General features: G+C 39.3%; 1 protein-coding gene across 12 annotated transcripts in view; it reads right to left on the reverse strand.

Annotated features, from left to right (window-relative positions):
* Window positions 1–18,750, reverse strand: part of MFSD8 (major facilitator superfamily domain containing 8) — a 55,256-nt gene that overhangs the window by 29,231 nt on the left and 7,275 nt on the right. For all 12 annotated transcript variants that reach the window (XR_012435083.1, XR_012435086.1, XR_012435082.1 and 9 more), the window contains exons 2-4: window positions 15,548–15,639; window positions 6,421–6,464; window positions 399–639 (exon numbers count right to left, since the gene is read on the reverse strand). Coding sequence is in view for 5 of the 12 variants with exons in the window: in XM_015450811.3 (XP_015306297.1) it covers window positions 399–639; window positions 6,421–6,464; window positions 15,548–15,639 (377 nt within the window). In the remaining 7 variants the exon portion in view is untranslated. The remainder of the gene's footprint in view (window positions 1–398; window positions 640–6,420; window positions 6,465–15,547; window positions 15,640–18,750) is intronic.

Consider the following 18,750-nt stretch of genomic DNA (forward strand, 5'->3'; position numbering starts at 1 on the left):
TGTGGAGCTTGAATTGGATCTATTTTTGTTTTGGGTTTTTCTGTTTTTTTTTTTTAAGATGGAGGTCTCCCTATGTTACCCAGGCTGACCTTGAACTCCTAGGCTCAAGAGAGATTCTGCTACCTCAGTCTCCTGAGTAGCTGGTATTATAGGCACATGCCACCACGCCTGGTTTGAACTGAATCTTGAAGAATGAAGAATGATGGCAACAGAAGAGAACTATAGGTAATGAGAACATCATGAGCAAAGGCAAAATGATAGGAAAAATATTTGTTTACAATGAGAGACATGTACGTTGAACTGTGAAATATGAGTTTAAAAGGGGATGAGACCAGGTGAAAGTGAGCCATAAATGTCAGAATGAATGTGAATTTGACACAATCAACATACAAACTTACCTGCTCCAATTCCCAGCAATCCACGAGCAACCAGCATGTAGTATTTATTATGAGAGGCTGGGATGTGGACATATGCATAGAGGCAGTTGGCTGCCACGGAAATGAAGATCGAGACGACAAGAGGCTCTTTTCTTGGTCTATAATTAGACCATAAACCAAATATAGGTGAAGCTACCATTTGGCCAAGACTATATGAAGCAATAACCCAGCCCAAAAATCTTGTATCAGCTGTCTGATCAATCTGCAGACAAAAGTATGTGCTTTAAGAATTGTTATCCAAGAAAAGTTTAAAATCTAAATACATTTGTCATACCATGTAAAATTTTCTATTAAAAAAATAAAAACAATTCTAACGTATAAGTTTTATAACACTATTACTTACAGTAAAGGATTCAAACTTCTGACAATACAATTAAAGTGCTAACAACAGACTGTGCACAAGGGAAAAATGCTTGGGAGGCTCATTTTTAAGAATGACCATGGAAATTTTTGGTTCATATAAACCTTGGTAAGAAGATAATCACACACACTATGTATACATATAGCAATAACATCATGAAAAATAATACAAGGTATTCTTTAATTCTTGTAAGTAGAAATCTTTAGACTTATGCTACCCTATACGTTAAACAGCCATTAGCACCGTATATCTTTTTTTAAAAAACAAACTAGGCACAAGAATCAAATGTATAAAGAAGATAATAAAAACACAAAAGATGAGACAATTCTCTCAATAAACCTGTTATAAATTCTTCCTTTCTACATAGGCAACTCAGTATTCTACCACTTTAAAAGGGTTTACATATCATGATGAACATGAGGGGAGAACCAAATGACTACAACTCAGAAAACAAAATACTTTCAGAAAAACAGAAAATGTTAGCATAGAAAAGACACTATTGTTTATTTTTATTTATTTATTTGAGACAAGGTCTCACGCTGTCACCCAGGCTGCAGTGCAGTGATGCGATCACGGCTCAGTGCAGCCTCGACCTTTGAGGTCCAAGTGATCCTCCTGCCTCAGCGTATTGAGTAGCTAGGACTACAGGCATGCACCACCATGCCCAGCTAATTTTTTTATTTTTGTAGAGACAGGGTCTCCCTATGTTGCCTAGGCTGGTCTTGAACTTCCTGCCTCCAACTCGAAAAGCAATCCTCCTGCCTCGGGAGGGAGCAATTCTCCCACCCTGGCCTCCCAAAATATTGGGATTAGTGGCATGAGCCACCACACCCAGCCAGATTACTTTTTTTCATATATGGTAGGCTAAGCCAGGTGAAGTGGCACATGCCTGTAATCTCAGCTACTCAGCAGTCTAGAACAGAAGGATCCCTTGAGCCCAGGAGTTGGAGGGTGTAATGCACTATGATTGTACCTGTGAAAAGCCACTGCACTCCAGTCTGGGCAACATAGGAAGATTCTATCTCTAATCTTTCTATTTAATGGCTTTTATTAAATTTTAGGAAATAAATTTAAATGAACATAGATATGTGGTAGAACAATTTAATAAGGAAAACTACGACCTTTTGTTCCCTAAAGATATTTATTTATTTATTTAATTTTATTTATTTACTTTTGAGATGGAGTTTTGCTCTTGTTGCCTAGGCTGGAGGGCAATGGCGCGATCTCAGGTCACTACAACCTCTACCTCCCGGGTTCAAGCGATTCTCCTGCCTCAGCCTCCCAAGTAGCTGAGATTACAGGCATGTGCCACCACACAGGCCCAGCTAATATTTGTATTTTTTTAGTAGCGACGCGGTTTCAACATATTGGCCAGGCTGGTCTCAAACTCCTAACCTCAGGTGAGCCGCCTGCCTTGGCCTCCCAAAGTTCTGGGATTTTGGGTGTGAGCCACCATGCCTGGCAATTTCCTAAAGATATTTAAACTGAAAATATTTAGGTGCGTTTTCCTTTATGGGACATAAGAAATAATATGCAAAAGTATAATGATACATAATATTTAAAGTTCTAGCTGTCAAAATATCTTTCAGTTTAGGTACTCCGGTTTTCATTTTCTCCCTGTACTACCTTTAGTTTCATTTGTCATCTCTAAAAATAGAAAATAATAATTTCATGTCATATAAAATTTTAAATTAATTTTCAAAAAAATAATGAAAACTCAATTTTAATGTTAAATGTGTAGTGATTTGAAAGCAAAACTTTTTTTTTTCTTTTTTTTGAGACAGGGTCTGGCTCTGTCACCCAGGCCAGAATACAGTGGCATAATCTTGGCTCACTGTAACCTCAAACTCCTTTGCTCAAGAAATCCTCCCACCTCAAGCTCCCAAGCAGCTGGGACTACAGAGAGTAGCACCACCATACCCAGCTAACTTTTAAAATTTTTTTGTAGAGACAAGGTCTTATATTGTTACCCAGGCTGGTCTTGAACTCCAGGGCTCAGGCAATCCTCCCAACTTGGATTCCCAAAGCACTGGGATTACAGGCACATAAGCCACAGCACTAGGCCTGATAGCAAAACTCTTCAAAGAGTTTTCAAAATATCTGGAGAAAAGAGAGTACTTTTCAAAACTCAACATAGTATGCTGACTAGACCTAATCACTACTAATATCCTTCTTTTGAGAATTTTGACTAAAAAGACTAAATGCCAAGAAATTAAGAATTTTGATACATGAAAATATCTTTTTAGTAGAGAAGACATTGCTCCAGAATTGTGCCAATTCCAATGACTATCAGTATGGAAAGAATTTTTAGTGTAATGGGTAATAATTTCATGTAATATAATTTTCAAAATAACAATGAAAATATGGCACTAAATCAGTAAAAAGTAAAATTTGTATTTCTTTTTTTCTTATATTCCTTTAAAAATATATTTTAGGAGACCATTTTCAAAAAGTAGAAATTCGTAAAACTGGGCTGGGCATGGTGGCTCACACTTGTAATGCCAGCACTTTGAGAGGCTGAAGTGGTGGGTCACCCAAGGTCAGGAGTTTGAGACCAGCCTGGTCAACATAGTGAAACCCTATCTCTACTAAAAATACAAAAATTAGCTGGGTGTTGGTGGTGCACGACTGTAATCCCAGTTACTTGGGAGGCTAAGGCAAGCGAATTACTTGAACCTTGGAGGTGGAGGCTGCAGTAAGCCAAGATTGCGTCACTGAACTCGAGCCTGGGTAACAGAGGGAAACTCCATTTACAAAAAACAAAAACAAAAAAAAAATTCATAAAAACAAAACAATCCTAACAATCTAGACAATCTAGTAGGGGAGTTAAGTAAACTCTCTGTAAATACAGTGTTAGGACACTCCACATTAAGGGCTAATGATAAAGGGAAACGGGAGTATACAGGAAAACCTTCTGATCCAAACTGTTGTGAGGGACAGTCAGAGAAGGCTTTCCAGGCCAGGTGCAGTGGCTCACATCTGTAATCCCAGCAATTGGGAGACTGAGGCAGGATCACCTGAGGTCTGGCGTTCGCGATTAGCCTGGCCAACATGCCGAAACCCCATCTCTACTAAAAATACAAAAATTAGCCAGGCATGGTTGCAGGTACCTGTAATCCCAGCTACTTGGGAGGCTGAGGCATGAGAATCACCTGAACCCGGAAGGTGGAAATCCCGGCACTCTGGGAGGCTGAGGTGGGTGGACCACCTGAGGAAAGGTAGAGATAAGCCTGGCCAACATGGTGAAACCCCATCTCTACTAAAAATACAAAAATTAGCTGGGTGTGGTAGCTGGCATCTGTAGTCCCAGCTACTTGGGAGACTGAGGCAGGAGAATCGCTTGAACCCTCAAGGCAGAGATTGCAGTATGCCAAGATCATGCCACTGCATGCCAGCCTGGGCAACAAAGCAAGACTCCATCGCAAAAAAAAAAAAAAAGAGAAGGCTTTCCAGAGGAAGTGACACTGGAGCAAAACCTTGAAGAGTGAATAAAAGACAGTGAGGAAGGAGAAAGGGGAGAGCAAAAGAAAGATGGAGAGAGGAAAAGCATTCCGGTAAAAATGTGTAAAGACCTAAGGAGCCTGGGTTCATCCAAGTACCATGGATCTATCTAATAAGTTGATGGCTATACATCTAATATGGGACAAAGTTCAGAATCTAGTATAAAACACACACATGCATGTGCGAACATACACACATACTCTCCAACCTCTTAGGAAAACCAACAAGGGACAAACTGATAAGGAAGAATACACAAAAGAATTTAAGAATAAGTCGTTAGAGTTAAGGGGAAAGCCAGGATAGAGAAATGTCATAGAAGCTAAGAGGTGGTGCTATGGTTTTAATGTGTCCTCCAAATTTCATGTTTTGGAAATTAATATTTAAATTAAATATTATTAAAATATTGAAAGGTAGGACCTTTAAGAGGTAATTGTGTTACATTAGGTAGTTAGTTGGGTATCAACAGGGCAGGAAAGGTCTCCCCTGCCCCACACATAGGGAGTGTCTGGAGATCATTAGGTGATGGTCAGGTGGCTGTTAACTCTCTAAAGTAATATTGGTCACAGTCAGGGCTAGGAAAAGGCAGCCTCCTAATACATAGAAAACACCTGGTGATTAGCAGCTTCCCAATATGATCTCAGGCGTGGGGTGAGTGGGGAGAAGTAATGCAAGGCCCCAAAAGTATGCCAGTGTATAAAATCCCAAGTCTAAAGGTCAAACCGCGCACTTGTCTTTCAAGTTGCCCACCTGGCCTTCTTCCAATTGCACTTTCCTTCTTCTCCTTCCTTTCATTCTCGCTCTAAAGCTTTTTAATAAATTTTCACTCCTGCTCTACAACTTGCCTCAGGTTCTCCTTCTGCCTTATGTCCTTTACTTGAATTATTTCTTCTCAGGAGGCAAGAACTGAGGTTGCTGCAGACCCGTACAGATACAGATCTGCCAACTAACAATTGGATCATGAGGGCTGTGCCCTGTTGATACCCAACTAACTACCTAATGTACCTAATCCACTCATGTATTAATGGGTTATCATGGAGTGGAACTGGTGGCTTCATAAGAGAAGGAAAAGAGACCTGGGCTAGCATGCTCAGCCCCTTCATCACATGATGCCTTACAATGCCTTGGGACTCTTCAGAGAGTCCCCACTAGCAAGAAGGCCCTCACCAGATGTGGTCTCTCAGCCTTGGACTTCTCAGCCTCCGTAATGGTAAGAAATAAATTCCTTTTTTTAAATAAATTATCTAGTTTAGGGTATTCTGTTACAAGCAACAGAAAACAGACTAATACAGGTAGCTTCAGGAAGTAAGGAGAAGACAACAATGTCAAATCCTATCCAGGTGTCACCTAAAGTAAGGACTGAAAAGTATTTCATGATCAACAATTAAGTAACTGGAAAACTTACAAGAGGAGTTCAGGACAGCAGAAAAGTTAATCAGATAATAGCAGGTTAAGGAGTAGGTTAGGGAATACAGAGGAACTCTTTAAGAACCTTTACTAAAACATTGTTATAGATGAATTATGTAACCAACTTATATACTGATTTTTAGTTAAGTTCCTTCCTGGAGATTTAAGATAGAACTGACAGGACTTGATGATCAACTGATGTCAAGCTACCTAACAAACTTACATCTTCATGTCACCCCCTCTTCCCCTTCTAGTAATAACAGCATCAAAAAACACGTATGTTCCAGTCTTTACAATGTTATCTGATAGCCCAAATTAATTTTATGGGAAAAGCATTAAATTATTCCACAAACATATCATTTACACACTTTGGGAATTCAGACTATTACTAGTTTCCTTTTTATTAGGGAAGAGGTAATGATGGAATGTGAACGTGGCTTCTGAGTAGGTGACCATACATGTACATTTGCCTGGGACTATCTGGGTATGATCCTATTTTTCCTTGTATAGCACTCTCTTCACTTCAAAAGTGTTCTGGCTTGCACAATAAAGCATATGGTCACCTTACTTATAAGCCTCTTTTAAGGAACTATTATCTCATTATTCTTGTAAAGATTAAATCATAGAATACCAAAGAGACTCTTTAGAAAATGCTTAACTATGTAAGAGTTACTACTACTGTAGCTATAAGGGAAAAATAGATTGAAATGTACAAACCTTTTGGAGATATGGCCATATGGACAGTATCACTATAGAAAACCCTGCGAAGAAGCAAACTAGGTTACTTATACTTATAATAATTTAATCATTATTACAGATACAATTTTCTGAACTGTGGCATGGATTGTAAAATATTCTGAACCTAAAATTTATGCATACAAATGCATAATTTATCAGGCAATGAGATTTTAATTATCAGAAGGAAAATAAATACTAAAAGAACATACAATTACAGTCCCTCATCATAATTAATAATGAATACAAAAAAGCAGAGGATCTATTTCTCCATATTTGTGTGCTTTTACTGTAAATGGAAATAACCAAAAACTTTGTTTTTATAGCAGAAATGAATGGAGGAAAGGTTATTTTGTTAGACAGGAAGTGCTAGGCTTCTATCCTGTGTTGTTTGGAGGAGATAATTGACTGAAGAGAAGAGCAGGAATAAGGAAAATGATCATCTACGGGGGGCTGTAGAAAACCAGAATACTTCAAGATGGCCATACCTTAAAAGAAAATTCACTATTTCTGCTAGTCTTTACTGCATGAAAACGATAATTAACTCCAACACTATTTGTCAATTTTAAATGTTAGGCAAATGCGGCCAGCAGTGACTCATGCCTGTAATCCCAGCACTTTGGGAGGCTGAGGCAGGCAGATTACCTAAGGTCAGGAGTTTGAGACCAGCCTGGCCAACATGGTGAAACCCTGACTCTACTAAAAATATAAAAATTAGCCGGGCATGGTGGCACATGCCTGTAATCCCAGCTACTTAGGAGGCTGAGGTAGAAGAATTGCTTGAACCCAGGAGGCGGAGTAGGTTGCAGTGAGCCAACATCGTGCCACTGCACTCTAGCATGGGTGACAGAGCAAGACTCCATCTCAAAAAAAAAAAAAATGAAAAATGAAAAACAAATAAATGTTAGGCAAATCTATTAAGAAATTCTAGAAAGCCTGTTCTTCAAAATGGCTCTATTAAGGCTTGGCACAGTGGCTCACACCTGTAATCCCAGAACTTTGGAAGACCGAGGTGGGTGAATCACTTGAGGCCAGGAGTTTAGAGACCAGCCTGGCCAGCATGGAGAAACCCCATCTCTACAAAAAAAATACAAAAATTAGTTGGGCATGGTAGCACATGCCTGTAATCCCAGCTACCTGGGAGGCTGAGGCAGGAGAATTTCTTGAATATGGAGGCAGAGGTTGTAGTGAGCCAAGATTGCACCACTGCACTCCAGCCTGGGTGAAAGTGAGACTCTGTCTCAAAAAAAAGGAAAAAAAAAAGAAAAAAATAAATTTAAAAAATAGCTGTTGAGATATAATTCACATATCATACAATTCATGCAAAGTATACAATTCAATGGGTTTTAATATAATCACAGATATGTACAACCATCATTACAGTCAATTTAATTTAATTTAATTCATTTTTTGAGACAGAGTTTCTTGTAGCCTAGGCTGGAGTGTAGTGGCCTGAACTCGGCTCACTGCAACCTCTGACTCCTGGATTCAAGCGATTCTCCTGCCTCAGCCTCCTGAGTAGCTGGGATGATTACAGGCTTCTGCCACCACACCAGGCTAATTTTTGTACTTCAGTAGAGATGAGGTTCACCATGTTGACCAGGCTCATCTCGAACTCCTGACCTCAGGTGATCTGCCTGCCTTGCCTCCCAAAGTGTTGGGATTACAGGCATTAGCCACTGCGCCCAGCCATCACTGTCAATTTTAGAACATATTTGTCACCTCAAAAAGAAACTCTATACCCTTCAGCTATCACCCTGTTTCATCCCCTCTCCAGTCAGCTGTAAACAACCACTAATGCACTTTGTTTGTACTCTATAGATTTTTATCTGTATTTTCATACAAATAGAATAATATAATACATGGACTTTTGTCTTGTCTTCTTTCACTTACTATTATCTTTTTTTTTTTTTTGAGACAGACTCTCGCTATGTCACCAGGCTGGAGTGCAGTGGCACAATCTTGGCTCACTGCAATCTCTGCCTCCTGGGTTCAAACAATTCTTCCACCTCAGCCTCCCGAATAGGTGGGATTACAGGCACATGCCACCATACCCAGCTAATTTTCTGTATTTTCAGTAGAGATGGGGTTTCACCATGTTGGCCAGGATAGTCTCAATCTCCTGACCTCGCAATCCGCCCGCCTCGGCCTCCCAAAATGCTGGGATTACAGGCGTGAGCCACCGCGCCTGGCCTTAGCATTATATTTTCAAGATTCATCCATGGTGTACATGTATGTTCCTTATATAAACCCTATTTTAAAACATAATTTAATTATTAGCTTCATTTCAGGCTGGGCACGGTAGCTCACGCCTGTAATCCCAGCACTTTGGGAGGCCTAGGCGGGTGGATCCTGACGTCAGGAGATCGAGACCATCCTGGCTAACACAGTGAAACCCCATCTCTACTAAAAATACAAAAAATTAGCCTGGCGTAGCGGCATGCACCGTAATCCCAGCTACTGGGGAGGTTGAGGCAGGAGAATGGTGTGAACCCAGGAGGTAGAGCTTATAGTGAGTCGAGATTGCACTACTGCACTCCAGCCTGGGTGACACAGCAAGACTCCGTCTTAAAAATATATATAAATAAATAATTATTAGCTTCATTTTTAAGTATTTTGAATTGACACAGTCACTTAGATCAGTAAAGGATTAAAAGCACCAATTAATCTTTTGAATCAAGGCTACAATTTTGGAATACAGAAATTTGTAAACAAAATGTTTAACATGCAAGTTAAAATCTAAAGTTGACCGGGTCAACTTTAAGTGCCTGTAATCCAAGCACTTTGGGAGACCACGGCAGGCGGATCACTTGAGGTCAGGAGTTCAAGACCAGCAATTGCAACATGGTGAAACCTCATCTCTACTAAAAATATAAAAACTAGCTGGGCATGGTGGCGGGCGCCTGTAGTCCCAGCTATTCAGGAAGCTGAAGCAGGAGAATCACTTGAACCCGGGAGGCAGAGGTTGTGATGAGTTGAGATCGTGCTACTGCACTTCAGCCTGGAAGACAGAGTGAGACTCTACCTGGAAAAAAAAAAAACATCTAAAGTTAAAATAATTTTCTTATTTTGCTGATGAATTTGAAATTGTTTCTTATAATTTTAGATAATTGAGTACTCAAAACTAGAAGTGTTTAAAATGGAAAAATAAATCAATTGCAGGCATTGCTACCAAAACAGTATCAACTGGCCCCTTCCACCTTCTTGATGGAATCCCAGTTCTATTCAGGTATCCATACTTCCTCAACAAAGCCTCATGGTCTAAGAGAAACTCTCTCCATGTTCGATTCCAGAGGGTACATTCTGATTAGTCTAAAAAATTCAATTGGAGTAATCCCATTATCTTAGTTGATGTTGGTTTAGAAATTTACAGGTCACACCTGTAATCCTAGCACTTTGGGAGGCTGGCAGGCGGATCACCTGAGGTCGAGAGTTTGAGACAGTCTGACCAACATGGAGAAACCCCGTCTCTACTAAAAATACAAAATTAGCTGGGTGTGGTGGCGCATGCCTATAATCCCAGCTATTTGAGAGGCTGAGGCAGGAGAATCGCTTGAACCCAGGAGGCGGAGGTTGTGGTGAGCCGAGATAGCACCACTACACTCCAGCCTGGGCAACAAGAGTGAAACTGTCTCAAAAAAAAAAAAAAAAAAGAAAAGAAATTTACAGGTAATATAGTTCTGACAAGTGAGAAGTGAGGGGAGGTTTATTTGGGAACCTATGATCTACCTGGGGACTTCTGGGAAAGGATTCATCATGTCTGAGGAGGCTGTAAAAAAGGTCTCTTTTAAATAAATTTTAAAAATTGCCAAGAATGGATATGACACTTGCAACTCCTGCAAGTCTTGCTATAGCCTAAGAATGAAGCCAATATGTAGAAGAGTATAAACCCCAAAAATTTATTGAAAAGCGGAACCACAGCCCCACTGAATCTCGTCTGGAATTGTTCTACTGTGGATATCTTGTAAGACATAATAAATTAGGCTGGGTGCAGTGGCTCATGCTTGTAATCCCAGCACTTTGGGAGGCCGAGGTGGGTGGATCACTTGAAGTCAGGAGTTCAAGATCAGCCTGTCCAACATGGCGAAACCGCGTCTCTACCAAAAATACAAAAATTAGCTGGGCATGGAGGTGCATGTCTATAATCCCAGCTACTTGGAAGGCAGTGAACCAAGATCGTGGCACTCTACTCCAGCTTAAAAATAATAACAATAATAATAAATTACATTACCGTATAAGCCAACTGATTCAGCACTTTTTCTGATATTTGCATAAGGCTTTTTTTTTTTTTTTTTTTGAGAATCTCACTCTGTGGCCCAGGCTGGAGTGCAGTGGCGTGATCTTGGCTCAGTGCAACCTCTGCCTCCCGGGTTCAAGTGTATTTTTAGTAAAGATCGGGTTTCACCACATTGGCCAGGCTGGTCTCAAACTCCTGACGTGATCTGCCCACCTCAGCCTTGCAAAGTGCTGGGATTACAGGCGTGAGCCACCTTGCCTGGCCCTGCACAAGTCATTCTAACTGATACAAAATGCCAGGTGAAACTGTATTATAAAGAATAGTTGACTCATCAAAAAGTGGGCAAGGGATATGAACAGACATTTCTCAAAAGAAGGCATGCATACAGCCAACAGACACATGAAAAAATGCTCATCATCACTGGCCATCAGAGAAATGCAAATCAAAACCACAATGACATACCATCTCACACCAGTTAGAATGGCGATCATTAAAAAGTCAGGAAACAACAGGTGCTGGAGGGGATGTGGAGAAACAGGAACACTTTTACACTGTTGGTGGGATTGTAAACTAGTTCAACCATTATGGAAAACAGTATGGCGATTCCTCAAGGATCTAGAACTAGAAGTACCATATGACCCAGCCATTCCATTACTGGGTATATACCCAAAGGATTATAAATCATGCTGCTATAAAAACACATGCACATGTATGTTCATTGCGGCACTATTCACAATAGCAAAGACTTGGAATCAACCCAAATGTCCATCAGTGACAGACTGGATTAAGGAAATGTGGCACATATACACCATGGAATACTATGCAGCCATAAAAAAGGATGAGTTTGTGTCCTTTGTAGGGACATGGATGCAGCTGAAACCATCACTCTCAGCAAACTATCTCAAGAACAGAAAACCAAACACCACATGTTCCCACTCATAGGTGGGAACCGAACAATGAGATCACTTGGACTCGGGAAGGGGAATATCACACACCGGGGCCTATTATGGGGAGGGGGGAGGGGGGAGGGATTGCATTGGGAGTTATACCTGATGTAAATGACGAGTTGATGGGTGCTGACAAGTTGATGGGTGCAGCACACCAACATGGCACAAGTACACATATGTAACAAACCTGCACATTATGCACATGTTCCCTAGAACTTAAAGTATAAAAAAAAAAAAAAAAAGAATAGTTGAAAATATCCTTTATCATTCACTTTTCTTTTCACCCAGTATTGAATCATGCACAAGTTTGGCAAGTGAGAGAAAACAGGATGATTGGGGTAAACAGAAAATATATGGAAATATATATAGAAAATACATGGAAAGCAATTTAGTAAAATGACCTTCCTTAAATTCCTCTCAGGGGAAAGAGACCACTTGTAATACTAGTGCCTATAGATTTAGAGGGTCTCAACTTAGAAAAAAATTCATCTCCTAAAACAGTCCTTTAAAAACTATCACAGTATTGATCATTCCTATACATTCTCATTCCATCCTTTTAACATGGTTATAGATGTTTAATATTTTGAAAAGTTTTCCTCATGAAGTTTTACTTTTTAGTAACTACATATTCAGAACTAATGTGGAATAAGTTAAAATACATCAAGCAATACAAATTAAGATTCTTGTATTTTACTTTTTGTATGTTTTAACAATATAAAAATAAGATGAGGTTCAGAGGCAACAAAAGATAAAAACAGCCGGGTGTGGGGCTCATGCCTGAAATCCCAAAACTTTGGGAGGCCAAGGCAGGTGGATTACCTGAAGTCAGGAGTTTGAGATCAGTCTGGCAAAAATGGCAAAACCCCGTCTCTACTAAAAATACAAAAATTAGCCAAGTGTGGTGGCACACATCTGCAGTCCCAGCTACCAGGGAGGCTGAGGCACAAGCATCACTTGAACCCGAAAGGGGGAGGGTGCAGTGAGCCGAGATCGTGCCATTGCACTCCAGCTTGGCAACAAAGCAAGACTCTGTCTCAAAAAGAAAAAAACAGATAAGGTGGACTATATCAATATTTAACATTTCTGTGAATCACAGGATACATTTAGCACACTGAATAGAAGAGTCCTGGAATGGGAGAAAATATCTGCAAATCATATATTGGATAAGGGGCTAACACCCAGAATATATAAAGAATTCCTACAACTCAACAACAACAACAACAAATCCAATTAATAAATGGGCAATGGTCTTGAACAAACACTTCTCCACAGAAGATATACAAATGGACAGTAAGTACAAGAAAACATGTTCAACATCACTAATCATTAAGGAGATGCAAATCAAAACAACGAGACACCATCTCATCCACTAGGATGACTACTATCCAAAAGAAAGTTAATGTTGGCGAGGATGTGAAAAAATTGGAACCCTGACTGTTGGTGAGAAAGTAAGTAAAATGGTGCGGCTGCTATGGAAAACAGTATGGCAATTTTTCAAAAAAATTAAAAAGAAAATTATAATAGGATCCAGCAATTTCACTTCTGGATATATACCCAAAAGGACTGAAAGCAGGATCTTGAAGCGATATTTGCACACCCATATTGAGAGCAGCACTATTCACAACAGCCAAGAGGTGGAAGCAACCCAAATGTCCATCGACAGATAAATGGCTAAACGAAATGTGGTAGGCCGGGTGCAGGGGCTCACGCCTGTAATCCTAGCACTTTGGGAGGCCAAGGCAGGCCAAGATGGTGAAACCCCGTCTCTACCAAAAATACAAAAATTAGCTAGGCGTGGTGGTGGGTGCCTGTAATCCCAGCTACTTGGGAGGCTGAGACAGAGAACTGCTTGAACCTGGGAGGTGAAGGTTGCAGTGAGCCAAGATCATACCACTGCACTCTGGCTTGGACGACACAGCGAGACTTCGTCTCAAAAAAAAAAAAAAATGTGGTATACACTGAAGGCAATCAGAGTATGCTACTCCAAAAATATGCTGCTTTGCCATATTAATTATTTCAAGCTGAAGGCGACCAAGAAATAGCAGATGCAGGAAGGGTTCTCTGCTCTCCCCTTTTCTGCCTGAATGCAGAGAACAGATTGAATTTTGTTTTGTTGTTAATTCTTTGAGGCACAATTGAGATTCTGTTACCTACAATCTGTCTTGGGACATGAAGACACTAGTATAATTAAGACTGTACATTTAAACTTAGGAAATTTTGCACTGGCCAGGCGGGATGCCTCATGCCTGTAATCCCAGCACTTTGGGAGGTCGAGGCAGGTGGATCACCTGAGGTCAGGAGTTTGAGACTAGCATGGCCAACATGGTGAAAACCCATCTCTACTAAAGGTACAAAAAAATTAGCTGGGTGTGGCGGCGTGCGCCTGTAGTCCCAGCTACTCAGGAGGCTGAGGCACAAGAATCACTTGAACCCAGGAGGCAGAGGATGCAGTGAGCCAAGATCATGCCACTGCACTCCAGCCTGGCCAACTCCATCTCAAAAAATGAATAAATAATAATAAATAATAAAATGTTTTTAAAAAGAAATTTTGCACATCTTCAAGAAGTAGCAAAACAAATCATTCACTGATAGCTGTAAAGATGAAATACTTTTGGCCAGGCACGGTGGCTCACGTCTGTAATCCCAGCACTTTGGGAGGCTGAGTCTGGCAGATCACAGGGTCAGGAGATCGAGACCATCCTGGCTAACACAGTGAAATCCCGTTTCTACTAAAAATATAAAACAATTATCCAGGCATGGTGGTGGGTGGCTGTAGTCCCAGCTACTCAGGAGGCTGAGGCAGGAGAATGGCATGAACTGGGAGGTGGAGCTTGCAGTGAGCCGAGATCACGCCGCTGCACTCCAGTTTGGGCGACAGAGTGAGACTCCATCTCCAAAAAAGGAAAAAGAAAAAGAAAAAGAAAAAAAAAAGACTTTGAACCGGGCGCGGTGGCTCACGCCTGTAATCAATTACAGCACTTTGGGAGGCCAAGGTGGGCAGATCACCTGAGGTCGGGAGTTCGAGACCAGCCTGACCAACATGGAGACATCCCGTCTCTACTAAAAATACAAAATTAGCTGGGCGTGGTGGCACATGCCTGTAATTCCAGCTACTTGGCAGGCTGGGGCAGGAGAATCGCTTCAATCTGGGAGGTGGAGATTGCAGTCAGCTGAGATCGCGCCACTGCACTCCAGCCTGGGCAACAAGAGTAAAACTCCGTCTCAAAAAAAAAAAAAGAAAAAAGATGAAATACTTTTGTGAGTACATGAAAGTGTTAGGAACTCTTAGTAGTTGTCTAGTTTCATTTGTATGTACATTCCTTAATGTTTTTTGTTTCTTTTCATTAAAAAATACTAACATCAAATAAATTTGTATACTTTTTTACTGTTAGTGTTTCTTTTGTCAGCTTAATTCACCAGTCTTAGGCACGTAACATAAGAGAATAGAGGAAAAGTTTCTGCTACCCTACAATACATATAATGGACTATATGGCCTTTAAGTAAAAGGAAATTATCACAAGTACAACATGGATCAACTTGAGGACATTATGTTGAGTGAAATAATCTCATCAAAAGAAGAAAAATACTATATAATTCCATTTATATGAGCTATCTAGAGTAGTCAAATTCCAAGAAACAAAGTAGAATGATGGTTGCTAGGGCTTGGGGGATGGGAAAACAGGGAGTTGTTTAATGGGTATAGAGTTTCTCTGTTGCAAGATGAAAATGTTCTAGGGATTGGTTGCACAACAATGTGGATATACTTAACTACTGAACTTAGATATGGTAACATGGTAAATTTTATGTTACATATTTTTTAGCACAATAAAGATAATTTCAGAGGCAACAAAAGTAAATGAAGTAAATGAGGTTAAAATATGACATCTGATCTGAATTGTTAAAATTATGTATTTCTAATACTTACCTACACTGCTGAGAAACATAGTAAGATATAAAATCCTAATAGATCTCCATCGGCTCTTATAATGCTCTTCAGTCTCTAAAATGTCCCATTCTCTAGGTGTAAAGAAGAAAAAAGTAGTATAAATTTATCTCATTACATGTGGATCTTAAGTGTCAACAACTGTATTATCTACTAAAGTTATGAAAACGATGTGATAGTGGTAGAATTTACTAATACTGGTTCTGCTACACTAATTTATCTATGAATAAGCATTATTTTTTTGAATTTCCATGGATTGTATTTATGCATTATTATATATAGAAATCTGGGAAACAGTATAGTTTTAAAAGAGGAAACATTTTGCAAGGCAATTATTTTGCTACTGTTGACATGCGCAGATTTATTAATCAAGAATGTTGCAATTTGTAAAAATGAATAAACTACATCAAGATAAATCAAATAAACTAGCTACAACTAGATCCCCCATAGCTACTAAGTACTAAAAAATAGTAACTGTCATCATTATAACATGCTGTACTTGATGACAGCAAATTAAATTGCTGCAGGAAGCTGTTTTGGCTTCCTACTTCAGAAAATAGAAGTGATACCAGGAAGGTTTAATGTAACCTAAGAAATTTTCAGCCCTGGGACTTCCTAAATGGGTTACCAGATAAATTTTACCAGCAGACAAAAGAGAGACCATGACACCCTAGACATAAGTGATCTTTTGGACAAGTATCTGATCTGGACCAAGGGCATGTATACTAAGTAGACATCTTACCTCCATTACGTGACACATGAGTCTATACACTCATTACATTTTCACACACACAATAGAAACAGTTAACAAGTTCACCTTAATGTGAGCATTATCTTTTCAAATAATCAAGACATGCAGAACAGACAAAATGCCTTCTTATGTACCAAGATTAATTTCTTAAAAATAAGCCTTAGAACTGTCAAATTAGTCTTCAAAAAAGAAACTTTTTTTTTTTCAAACGTGATATGGTTGGGAGTGGTAAAGAGGAAAGGAAGAAGAAAAACAATGTTTTTTAGATGTATTATATGCCAAACATATTAGTTCCTAATATATTTAAAATGTTTAACACTGTATATGTCATGCCATACAAACAAACCTCTTCTAGGTCAAAGGAGAGTAGATAAGAAAAAAACAAAAATAATAGACCTTAATGATAATGTAGCTTACCTGAGAAAAATACCAGAACCCCAGATACCCATAGTTTGAAATCAATATACTAGAATTTGAATAAAACATCATATATATCTAAGTTAGGGAATCAAGAAGTAAATTATTTGATTCTAAAAAAAAAATAAAATTGTTTGAGTGACTGATTTAGAGCTCAGTCAAAATCTTTCTTCTTTTAATGACAATTATTTAATATTGAAAGGATAAAATTAGAAAATAATTTAATGGCCACTTTCTATGTAACAATGGAAGGATCATCAATGGATGCTAAAACAACTGGTTGAAAGATTGTTAAGGAGAGGACAGTCAAAGGCCCTCAAATGTCACCCCAGTGTCTGCTTACTAATTACAAAATGGAACATGAACCTTTATAATTGAAAGATATAGCAGTCGCCCTCTTAACAAGTGGTCATGTTTGGCATTCCCAATAGTGGGATGTCCTGCTACAGTTTTATCCTGTTCAACATTTCTATTACAAACTGAAATACTCCAAATGATAGCATGCTTGTCAAACTTGTGACTTAAAAACTAAAAGGAATACACAATATAGTGGAGTGAACTGAATAGCAAAGTGAGTTAGATAAAATTTAACAACAGCCAGGTGCAGTGGCTCATGCCTATAATCCCAGCACTTTGGGAGGCCAAGGCAGGCAGACTGCTTGAGGCCAAGAGTTCAAGATCAGCCTGGCCAACATGGTGAAACCCTGTCTCTACCAAAAATACAAAAATTAGCCGGGCGTGGTGGTGCATGCCTGTAGCCCCCGCTACTTAGGAGGCTGAGGCAGGAGAATCACTTGAACCTGGGAGGCGGAGGTTGCAGTGAGCAGAGATTGTGCCACTGCACTCCAGCCTGGGTGACAGACAGACACTCTGTCCTAAAAAGAGAGAGAGAGAGAGAAAAAAAATAAAGAAGTGTGTGCTCACTGACAGAACAGTGTAGTGGTATAACAGTTACGGAAATAAACTGAAAATATTCTATAAAGATATGCCCTATAAGGACAGATACCCTAATAATACAAATTTTACAGAGACTAGGCTAAGGTTGCAAAGAAAGTGTGAAATCAGTTGTAACTTGGATCAGTAACATGTGAGCTACAAATGGTTTTTACAGATGAATATTTGTTATCAGTTTGATGACAGAAAACACCAACTCGGAAGTGCAATTAAGGAAAATGTCATCCCCTCCCCCACCAAATTCTATCCCTTTCATTAGCAAACCTATATTATACTTATTAGTATATTTTAAATGTCATTACTAAAAATTTCTGTGGAATTTGTTTTCTGGTTATCTAAATATCTATACAATATCCTTTATTTTTCCCCTTGCCCTAAACAGGTCTAAAATATTTACAATCTGGGACTTTACAGGAAATGTTTGCCAACCTCTGTTGTCTGTCCTCCACAGTGGGGGTCAGTGGGGAGCACTGAGGATTCAAGAGGCCAGCTCCACCAGACCAGCAAATAATAATCAACCTTGTTAGTGAGGAAAGGTTGGTGGTGACCTAGACATGTTTGTGCAATATATTCAAAGTGAACAGGTCCTGCCAACTAGCTATATATAGGTTCACTTTACTAGGGAATATACTTGCGTTTTTAAAGACATATACTTATTGAATTATTTTCAAAATACTCCCTTTTTGTTTTTAAAATGCTTAATCTAGAACCTCAATCAGAGGTATTGATTACTGGCAGGAACATCTAAATTTGGACAGATTCGAGCATCAATCACTTTGATGAAATTAAAGCTAAGAGTATGAAAAAAAATCACCTTTTGTACAAGGTGACAGAATGTACCAGAAGACCACATTTAACCATAACTCAGGGATCCTGCAATTATCTGGAAAATAGCTAAAAATCAGGACGAAGCAAAAAGAATTCTGAGAAAACCAAATGTCACAAAGTCCACGCACTCAAGCTTATGCACTTAATAGGAAAGACATTTAGCTCTCAGTCAGAATTACCATGTTGTAATGAGACAGTTATATGAAGCATAGATACAGGGTTATCAAAGTTATAA

The sequence above is a fragment of the Macaca fascicularis genome, chromosome 5, assembly GCF_037993035.2.
Source record: "Macaca fascicularis isolate 582-1 chromosome 5, T2T-MFA8v1.1".
NCBI lineage: Eukaryota > Metazoa > Chordata > Mammalia > Primates > Cercopithecidae > Macaca > Macaca fascicularis.